This window comes from Mugil cephalus, chromosome 17, assembly GCF_022458985.1.
Source record: "Mugil cephalus isolate CIBA_MC_2020 chromosome 17, CIBA_Mcephalus_1.1, whole genome shotgun sequence".
In the NCBI taxonomy this organism is placed as follows: Eukaryota; Metazoa; Chordata; class Actinopteri; order Mugiliformes; family Mugilidae; genus Mugil; species Mugil cephalus.
The window spans coordinates 291,537-302,908 of NC_061786.1; the positions used below are offsets into that span (position 1 = coordinate 291,537).

The window sequence follows — 11,372 nt, forward strand, 5'->3', positions numbered from 1 at the left end:
GCAAGTTTGGTGTGGAAGAACTTGACTGTCCTACACAGTCCTGACCTCAACCCAATAGATGAAACATGGGAGTGGTTGTCTTTGTCTTTGTCTTTGTCTTTGTCTTTGTCTTTGCTTGCCATCATTGATGGACCGATGTATAACGAATAATACCAGCAAATTCAAGTTGTTCTACAGAACTGTGGTTAAAGAAGAACAAAATGAAGATTTCGTAATGGCCAAGTCAAAGTCCTGGCCTTTGTCCATTAAAAATGTTGTGGAAGGAAATGAAGCAAGCATATGAGGAAACCCAACATTTCACAGCTAATGCATTTCTGCTCTGAGGAATGGGCTAAAAATTCTCCAAGCTGCTTTAGATGACTAATCAGCAGTTACTGGAAACATTTAGTTGTTGTTATTACTAGGAATGGTCTGGTCCGATCCAATCCACTGGATCGGTTTCAAGTCCGATTAAGGCCAAAATGCCTGGATCGGGTATCAGATTTTTTATTAGAACCTGTCCAATACGATACATAAGCCCAAACTATCTCATATATCCTCAGCTTTACTTTGCACCGCATGCCGTAACACTGTTGTCGAGCTCTCCTGTGATTGCCATGTGCCTATGTTTTTGTCATGTGAACAGAAGCCTGCAGAGCTGTAGTCATGTCTTCTGTGTGGAATTACTTTACATAGGTTGGATGATTATGGAAAAAAATAATAATCACGATTATTTTGATTGATATTGAAATCATGGTTAATAAACACGATTATTTATTGAGTTTTAAAAAAAAGTATTTATTGAACCACCAAAACTCAACTTTAAATATAACCTTTTATAGCATAATGTCTGCGACAGCCTACGTTATCTCTTCGCTGTCGCCGGGAGCAAACAATCTCCTTCTGCTACACGTCCGACAATTTGAATCCGCAATGTCTCTAAATGACCGAAGTTGTCCTACCTTTCTTATCAACTAAAGGCTCAGGCTGGCTTCCTGACATGTTGTCAATGCTAGTTCCACAGTTGATCCACAAGTCACAGACTTGCTGCACGACAGAGGTGCGTTCGCTGTACTTTTACAGCGCAGGAATTTGCAAACACGTTGCATGGCACATCAATTGTTTTTCTTCGATTACAGTGTTTTTATTATCGTCTTCGTCCGCCATTCCATATTGAAGCTATTATCGTGAGAAGCCAAAATCCAAATCGATCAAAATTGGGTTAATCGTACAGCCCTAACTTTACACTAATGTGAAACGGCTGAGTGCAACTTTTGCAAAAACAAGTGTCTCAAGGGGTTGTTTTTGTTTTGGTGCAGTAAATCAGGTGTATAGCCTAGAGTTTTTTTGTTGTTGTTTTGATCGTGTGTCTTAAGAAGCCATGTGTAACTTCTACATTGTTCTAGTGGAGATGCTATTATTTTATGTTAATTCGTAAAATTATTCATTGGATGTTAGATTTCCATTCTCAATTTCGATTCCTGTTCTAAACAATTCTTGATTCCGATTCTTTGAGGTGTAGGTCAACAGGTCACAAATCTTTCACGAGAGAATTTTTTCATTTGCAAAAGCCTTTACACAGGCCATTCTTATTTATTCACATTGCCAGTTAACTTGATACAGTTTAATTTGGTTGCTGTAACTAGGTTATTCAATTACAAGGGAGGATCCCTAGCTGTAAGTGTAAAACTGAAACCTGCTGCGCTTTGACGCTGATCTGCCTGTTAAATTCTGACTCGACAGCCTGACAGATTGCATCATTGTAGAAGCTTCAGCTTAAAAACAAGTTTTGGTGTACTCTCATAAAGACTGATCTCTAAAGGGCAGAGATTTTTGTTCCTTTTTTTCAATCAAACAAATAAAGTGTGTTGTTAAACGATCGTTATTGGAAGCGCATATGTGAACGGCGACTGTGTTTATATACAGCTTGTATAGCGATCATCCCACACCTTTTAACGGGCATGGCAGTGCTCTGCATCCGAGAAAAGGGGGATTCTCGGCAGATGTCGGGCTCTGTGCAGGACACAGTGATTTATATTAATATCAGCAGCCTTTTGAAAGAGCGGGGCTGACGGCCCATTCTTCAAGTCATTAACAAACTGCAAACAAACGTTATCTGCGATGTAGACTCGCTGACGTATGAGGGAGGAAAAAACAGCGGGTCGAGCCGGCATTTTCAGACCCGGGTTGATTTGCCGTTGGTGCCTTCACATCGGCAAAAGTCCGGGGTCGGACCTCTGCGTGCCTGTCTTTTCCTCCCTCATACATCATCGCGTAAATTGCAGATAAATTGCAGTTTGTTGATGACCTGAAGAATGGACTGGTTAATTATTGTGCCATACAGGCGAAGGTGTTTTGTCATGTTGTTGTGCATCCTCTTTTGGCATTAACAACTTTTTCATGGGTGTTTCACTGTGCCAATCCGTCCCTTTTCAAATTAAAATGAAGCCAGACTTTCGAGCTGCGTTTTTTTTTTTTTTTTTTTGCAGTCCATGTTCAGAGGTGTGATGTTCTTACTAGGAGCACCCATTGCGGAGTAATACAAACCCCAGAAACAAACGGCGCACGCCTGGCGGACTAATACAACCCCGGAAACAAACTAGTGCGGGCATGTAGGAACCGAAAAAAGGAATTCAATTTCACACATCTTCTTAACGGTTCCGGAACCGGGCGTTAGGTTCCTATTTGGTGCCCAATCCTAATTGCAGCTTTGCAATGTCATAATGTGACTTTCTGTTTATACACTGAAATTATTTAATTTAATATAAATATTTGCACCAAGTTGCACTTTTGTTTTATTTCAAACATTAGAATGGTGCAGCTGGTGCAGTGTTTACAAACGCTGTTAAAAGCTATGTGAGCTTTAAGTTTTAATAAAGTCACACAATAACTTCAGCTGTGGTCACATATTTTCCTTCTTTCTGCCCGTGCATGCTGCCCATGCACTGTTGTATGTGATGTTTTTATATGTCAGTATCAAGCAAATTACATCCACATATTATTAACAACTTTTAGAGTGACAAAAACAAACGAATCGGTATCGGTCGATCCTCAAGGCTACAATATTTATAGTTATTACTGCACAAAGAGGTCACACCAGATAATGAAGACAAGGATTTGCTTACTTTTGCATCTATAAGAAAGTGATTCATTTTCTTTTAACACAAAAGCATAATATTTCTGTCTTTTTTTTTTTTTTTTTTGGTTTCTCTTTGTCTACTGCTGGACATTTGTGAAAGAAGAGTGATTATAATAATGTAGAAAATAAAAAATGGCACTGAATATACTGTAAATGGCAAATGGCAAAGCTACTTTGATTTTTATCTTTATTAAGCTGTGTGCAGGACGCGTATCTACATTGACTGAGCAGAGATTACAATAATAAATTCAGATTGCCTTAGTAAATGCAGGCACTTTGAAATGCATTCTTAACAGGTGGTTTTTGTAATTTGTCTTATTCTGTGTCTTGTTCTTGTCTTTTTTTCTCTTCCTGCAGTTAGCGCTGTCCAGTGATAAGATATCATTTCTTCACACTCCTCTGCTCAGTCTCAGTCTGGATGTGAAGGAGAAAGGAGACCGTCAACCTGTCATCATGGAGATGAAAAGAGAGGAGTTAAGCGCACTCATAACTTCATTGGAGTCAGCCAATAAGGTAGTAATTCCTTGTGAAACTCGACACATACATAACCCTCAATGCAACTCACCACACCACAAACGGACTCAGCAGTGTTATAGATGGGGTTTAAGTAGCCTTGAGCGGTTAGTTTCAAGTAGGTTGTTTTTGGTTGAGTCCACTTCTAAATTAATATGAATATCTCATCTCACCTTCCATACCGCTTAATCCTCACTAGGGTTGCAGGGGGTGCTGGAGCCTATCCCAGCTGGCATCAGGCGAGAGGCGGGGTACACCCTGGACAGGTCACCAGTCTATTGCAGGGCTAACACATAGACAGACAACCATTCACACGCACACACACACACACCTAGGGTCAATTTAGAGTCTGAATATGAATATATAATATATAAATATAATATACAATGAATATTTTCAAAAGGCTCTCATTACTAATTAATGGACATCACTTCTTTTTATGGCGATCATTAATAGTAATAGTGTTTTTTTGTTTGTCTGTTGTTTTTTTGTTTTTTTTGAATGCAAGAGACAAAACTCATGAAACAAGAGCACCCCTGTTAAGTAGGAGGCGTTTAATGTAACTTCGGACAGATTGTGTGTCCAAATACAAACATGACGCAGACTACCTCCAAATGTGGTGAGAGATCAGATCTTTCCAATGTGATTGGCAGCACCGACTCTCCAGGTGGGAATGATCAGAATTCCAGAAATGAAAAATTCCAGTTCATCTGAACTTTCAGACTCTTCAGCTCTGCCCCAACTCAATCCTTATGCCCATGGTTGGATCATCCGAGTGTGTGCAACATGGCGACTGCGGGCTCACCCTACTTCGTGCTTTATTGCAACCCGTTGCAACCCATTCTAATTCCCAAGACGTAATATACCGACGATTTGTCACGCCCCCAGACGTCTGTTACTGACGCAAAAGGTACCCTTCCATGTCTGTATGAGACGCTTGGTGGTTACCCGTATCACTCCCAAGGTGTAATATACCGACGATCTGTCACGCCACTAGACGCCTGATACTGACGCAAAAGGTACCTTCCCACGTCTGTATGAGACGCTCTGGGTTCTCAGTCGACTTCAATGTAAACCTGCTCGCAACGGTAAGAGACACTTAGAGCAGAGGCTGCAGTCCTCCATTCACTACAATACTAACCCATTCGCGGCGAAATATGACGCGGCGAGCGTCAATCTGATTGGAGAACCGAGGACCCTCTATATCATTATTTGAAGGATTTATTCTAATGAGATCGTCACCATTTCTCAACTTAAACACATCAAAATATCACTGATAATTCAACAATAAAGTAGCCTCATGTTAAAGCTCTCACTTTGAATCTTTTCTCTTTCGATTCTGAGAAATAAACTTATATTCGTAAGATCCGTTTTGAAACGTTGCTGAACACAGTATGTCACTGAACACACCCTTTTTCGGCGGGATAAAGCTGCCACGTAAAAACAGTAAAAACAATAAAAACACGCCAAAAATAGCTCTAATAATACTATTAATAGCATATCTCTACTCAAGATATCAACATATAGGTTGGGAATATACCTTTCTGTTTGAAAACGAGTGGATATATGTTTTCTGAATCCTAATATCAATATCCTAACCCTGAATAAGAATTCAGGAACTACATTTTTTTTCCAAGTCACAATACACAACAGCTTGCCGCGCCATATATTTTGTAGATCTGATGTATTCTCTCTATTATGTAAAATTGTGACTGTGATCTTAGCAAACTTTGAATGACCTTTAGGGCCTGGGGAGCACAACTGTTTGATCAGATTTCATCTTTGTTTCAACACTAGTTAATAGCGCCACCTGTTAGTTTGCCCTTAGGTATCATAGTAGAGGTCAATCATTTTCCAAAACCGTTGACCCTGTGTCTGTAGCATGTTTTGTTGTTGAACAGTAAGCCTTCAAATATGTCTCAGATACAAGGTTCAAAGGGCACACCTGAGGAGCAGGACCCACCCACAACTCTCATACTGACATATGTTACTTCCCAGGTCAAGACCTTTTAAACAATGTCATCACTGTTGTCCTACGACAAAGTTTAATTTTCATCTGGCTCTCAGCCATGGCTGTCTCAGGTGTACATCAAAAGACCTCTTTCTGGGCCAAGCTGGATGAAATCAAGTCAAACATATCTTAGGGGATATTTAGTGATCAAATGTACTCAAGATATTAGTTTTTGTCTTATACATAGTCATACTAATAAATTAGGACCATTTCAGAGCTAATTTGCCCCATAAATGTTTCAATTAATGTTTCACAGGTCATATTTTCCTATTTACATAATATGGCCATTCAGAAACTCTTTAACCCCTCCCCCTGTCTTAAAGGATTATCTTTGATGATCAAGAATATAAGGGCTAACAATGTCAGGGTTATGCCCTTCCAATGGTATGACAACAGTCAAATAGGGTAATATTTTGTCTTTTTTGAGACCACAGAAGAAAGAACAAATGTCTCTTAGCCACTGGCTCAGGGTCAGCATGAAGGCAATGAAGGTCACATGCTTTCCTTGCTCACAATTATTTTATTTGATCAAACAGAAGCACAACCAAAATATGAAGCCATACAAACAATGGTAGATAACTGGAAACTGGAGCATCAAAAATGACAATTTCTGAAAATATTCAAAATATAGACAAAACTTTGTGATTCTATGACTGAACAGCCCATGCATGCTGCCCATGCATTTATAGTTAGTTATAAAATATAGTTACAGTATACGTTTTATGTTATAGTAGTATGAATGCAGTCCGTTTGTTGAATTAACTTCACACTGTTGTAGTGAGGTTGGCATTTTCGTTATGCACACAGAAATATATGAGGATCACTCACAGGATTTTTCATGTGTACCACAGAACCTTCAAATATCTCCAGTTTAACAGTTTAATGTCATATAGAAATCTACACAAACCATGGTAATGGCTTCATCCCTGATGGATGCCACGTTGTGGTTCTTGTTACGGCCATTTGTATACATACCTGATGTAAATGCTATGACAAACGACTTCCTATAATTGGACCAGTAATGACTGCAAAGACTACAATCAAGACTCACTTATTGTTATTAATCAAATGTATGTTTTGGAAAGCATTTGATGTAGTGACATGTACATAAGTGGCTCATTCCAAAGATTAGTCACACTATCAAAATGTGTGATACTGTTACTGCCTCTCCGCTGTGCAGGACAGAGTGTATGTGAACTGTAATATCACAGACTCTGTGGATCCAGAGTAGCCAATATATTGTCAATAAAAGAAGGCCTGGCCTCTTTCCAATTTAGCAGGACTCCCTGTTTCTGATCTCTCAGTCAGTAGCAGCAAACCCAGACGACGGCTCACAAGTCACTGCTGCATCCTCTTCTACATCCTCCAACAACCTGACCTCCTGACGAAGCACTAACATAAAAAATAAAGAAATAAAGAAACCCTGCCACAAAGTGAACTAAATACTGTAGGTGGTATGGCTTAGGACTGCACAACAGCCTATACACTTCTGCCTAACTCAACTATAACAACAACTATAAACGTCAACTTAGAAAATGAAATCAACTTATCAATGTAGGTAAAGTACCTTTTGTTGGGTTGACACTGGCAACATCACAACTAGGTCCTTCACCTGGACATTGATGCTGATCAGATGACACTAAAAAAAAAGTGATTGAATATTTGCTTACTGAAAATCTGAGGTGAATAAAAGTTGTGAGCATCAATACTGACCAGGTGCCATGCCACTAGTATTTTGACTGGATGACGGCCTTTGAGGAATAACATCTCCTGTCGGTCGCGTTTTTTCCAGTGCACTGGTCTTGTCTGAGGTTCACCCTGTGATTCATTATACACAATTAACAAGAAAAAAATCGCAACACTTAAAATACAGTCCATGATTAAATACAGTCCGTGATTAAAGCAAAGATTATCAAACATCTTAAGTTAATTTCACAGGAATTGTATGTATACACAGTCATATATAAATATATATATATATATATATATACACATTGACTCCCCACAATATATTAGACAAGAATGGTCCCTCTGTAGCAACTGTTTCCCCTACATCTTTTAAAAATAAAAATGTTACCTCCATATCCTGAAGAAGTTCGTCGGCACCCTGAAGCTCTTCCTCCAACTCAAGATCCTCTGAATCACTCATTGTTCAAACTAAAGAGGAAAGACATTTTGACAGAACTCCGTGACACAAACAAACACATAACAAAAGCAATCCACATGACATAACAACACTGATAATAACAATGGTGGGGCTATTTGGCTATTTTGCAACATACAACTCCTTTTAATGTTTGTAATAGATTTAATGCATCATTGGTGGAATAAATAGCTAATGCTGCAGTAGCCAGGTGTAGTCGTTACTATACTCTATTTAGCAAGCATGCTGAAGGACACAGTAGCCATTTTTAAAGGTCTTAAACTGCTTCTAAAATCCAGGCGCCTTTGTTTGTTTGAAGCTTTTCTGAAAAAAAACTTGAAGTGAATTAAGCTAATCTGTCTTTCTAAAACATTTATCACTTTCTCAATGTAGTCATATATTTTGTACATACCTGCGTTACAATCAATCAATCAATCAATTTCTACTTATTCTTTTAAGAAGGTCTCTCCGTTCTCCCATCAACCTTTGTGTACCCTGGTTGCGTCTGATTGGTTGGAGTTCAGACCATCCAAAACTGAGGGAGTGGTGAATGAATCTATAAAGGTGTTTTACGTGTGAAAAGAAAATAATAAACCTAACAAAGCATTATGTACGTTAAATCTGTTCCCTTTCAGACCCTGAATCAGTCTGGAAAACACTATGTGATTGCAGAGCGTTTCATACAGAGGTGGAAGGGTCAGTATCAGACGTCTAGGGGCGTGACAAATCGTTGGTGGTTGAGGATTATGGGTAGTGTAGGCTTTCCCGCTATCCAAAACACGAATAAAAGCTTATTTCTCAGAATCGAAGGAGGAAAAATTAAAAGTGATGGCCACAACATGAAGCTACTATGTTGTTGAATTAGCAGTGATACTCGGATGTGGTTGTGTTGAGAAATGTTGACGATCTCATTAAAAGAAATGCTTAAAATAGTGAGAAAAACACTTCCGGGCAGAGTGTATCATCACTTCGAACAAACACTACATATCACCTTTGTTATAGGTCCGTGTATGTTTTAGTCATTGGATTTTCCGTTCAGAAGAGGATATTAAAAAAAAAAACAACAATTAGTGGTTATTTTCATTTTATAAATTCAAAAATTAAAATTCAAAGCATTTTTCGTTACCAGGGTCGAGAGGGATGACTAAACAATCTGTGTCATTCGTTCTTTCTCTTTCCAACTGTCAATCAGAAATCAAAAAATTAAAAGGCGACGGATTATTTCGTTTTTCGTTTTTTAATTTAACACAAAAAACGAAAAAATGCCTGGTTTTTCATATTCCAATTTGAGACTCAGATCAAAAATAGGAAATGGAAAAACGGGGCCACATGACTGAATTTCTGAAAGTCGGGTTTACGTGACCTGGAAATGGCTTTGCTCGCAGCAGTTTGGGTAATGGGTATACAAAGCACATTTCACATCGAGCGAAAAAGGGGATTTTATCGGCTCGACTCGACGCGGCTTGATGTGAACAGGAATGCCGCGTAGACCAGGGTTTTTCGCTCTGATGTTGGTGTATATTAACATTACATTATGCTTTTGTCACTTGGTGGCCTGACAGACTTTATCATTGTATAAGCTTCAGCCCCAAAACAGCGCAAAGTTTTGGTCTACTCCCGTAAAGACTGATCTCTGAAGGGCAGATATTTTTTTCAATCAAACAAATGAAATGTGTTGTTACACGTTCATTAATGGAAGCGCATCGGTGAATTATCCCTAAGTCATGTTCGGGAAATTGCACTGATCCGGGAATGCGTGTATAGCGATATCCCACACGTTTTTAACGATCACATAACACAGCCACTGCCAAGACCATGAGATCTGCCAACTGCATTCGAGGAGAAGAGGAGATACGGCGGCAGATGTGGGGCTCTGTGCAGAACACAGTGATTCATTATAATATCAACAACCTTTTAAAAGAGCGGGGATTTGACCGGTCCATTCTTCAGGTCATCAATAAACTGAAAGCCTTAAATAAATACGCCATGTCCCCCACTGTTTGTCTGCAGTGTACTATGTTTAAATGTATAATGATGACGTTGATCTGAGTCTCAAATTGGAATAAACCAGGCATTTTTTTCGTTTTTTTGTTAGATTAAAAAACGAAAAACAAAAGAATCCGTCACTTTTTCATTTTTTTGATTTTTGATTGACCGAAAATAGAAAGAACAATTGATACACGGATTGTAAACCTTTAAAAAACGGTTGATTTTCATATTCTTTTTCTAAGAACAAAAAATAAAATCGTTAGAAGAAAGAAACAAAAAATCGCCCGTGTTTTCATTTTTATATACGTTATACCTGCTTGTACTTTGAAAACGGGAACTTCCGGTCGCACTAACATTTTAAAGGTTTGGTCGTCCCTCTTGACCCTGGTAACGTAAAATGCTTTGAATTTTAATTTTAATTTTTGAATTTTAAATGAAAATCAATTAACCACAAATTTTTCGTTTTTTAATGTCCTCTTCTGAACGGAAAATCCAATGACCAAAACACACACGGACCGTTACAATACAGATTACAATGTCAGAACTGTCCAGTAGAAAGTCGGAAAGTAAGGGATGGGAAATTATAATATAAAGTGTGAGCTTGTCAGATTTACAACAGAATATTTTGAAATATTTTATAACCCTGTTATTCCATATGCCATTCATCTTATCAGCAGTGTTTAATAAAACACAGGCATTTGATTTATTGTTAATAGAAGTATTAGTGATGTTTTTTTGTTGTTTGTTTTTTTTTGTTTTGTTTTGTTTTGATTTGTTTTGTTTTTTTGAATGTCATTCAAAAAGGGCTACCATGGCCCCAACTGCCATGTCAACCGCAAGTCAATTTGGCCTGTGGTTAACAGGTGAACATTTTCTGCTGTCAAGTGAATAATTAAGCTGTAATATCCATCCATTTTACACTAATAGAAAATACAATAAATGCTCTGAATCAGCCATGAAATACTAATGATTTCTATGTATTTATGTCTTGCAGGTGTTGCTACAGTTGAAATGATCTCATTTAATCTAAAATTCTGCTAATACAGAATGTATGAAGAATGGTAAAAAGAGTTTGTTAAAAAAAAATACAAAGTGATGAGTTTGTGTCACAGACAAGTATTTGATGATTCTGTTTTTTGTAATTCAGCATTGATTTGAGCAGTTAAACACTTTGGCTTTGTTTTGTAATCCACTCTGTTGTATCACGTGTTAAATAAATGTTTCTCTTCAATACAGTTATATTGAATATAATTAAACTAGTGTCCATTTAGGTTTAGGGCTTGAATTGGGTTTTGAAAAGCAAAAGCTAATGTTGTCCTGTGAATGCTATCCTGTCAATAAACTAGCTATGCAGCTCTCCCAGTCTGACATTCCTTTCATATTAAGCCCTTTAGGGTTTAGGTATCTTGGAATGGGAATAGCCGGATCTTTTACATGTCTTTACTCTGAAAATTTCCCTCCTCTCTTAACTGAGATTAAGGCAGATTTTTAAAAGTATAAATACAGTCAAAATGAATGTCCTGCCAAACTTTTTATTTTTGTTTCAGTGTTTTCCTATATTCATACCAAAACATTACACTCAATTATTTGTACTTTTT

General features: G+C 38.0%; 1 protein-coding gene across 3 annotated transcripts in view; it reads left to right on the forward strand.

Moving 5' to 3' along the window:
* commd8 (COMM domain containing 8) overlaps positions 1–11,132 on the forward strand; it is a 50,181-nt gene extending 39,049 nt beyond the window's left edge. For 2 of the 3 annotated variants that reach the window (XM_047610692.1, XM_047610690.1), the window contains 2 exons: positions 3,476–3,631; positions 10,769–11,132. In XM_047610692.1, the coding sequence (XP_047466648.1) occupies positions 3,476–3,631; positions 10,769–10,789 (177 nt within the window). In that variant the 3' untranslated portion in view covers positions 10,790–11,132. Of the gene's footprint in view, positions 1–3,475; positions 3,632–10,768 lie in introns of those variants that run through there. The other variant, XR_007114604.1, reaches the window with a different exon arrangement.
* Positions 11,133–11,372: the final 240 nt, after the last annotated feature.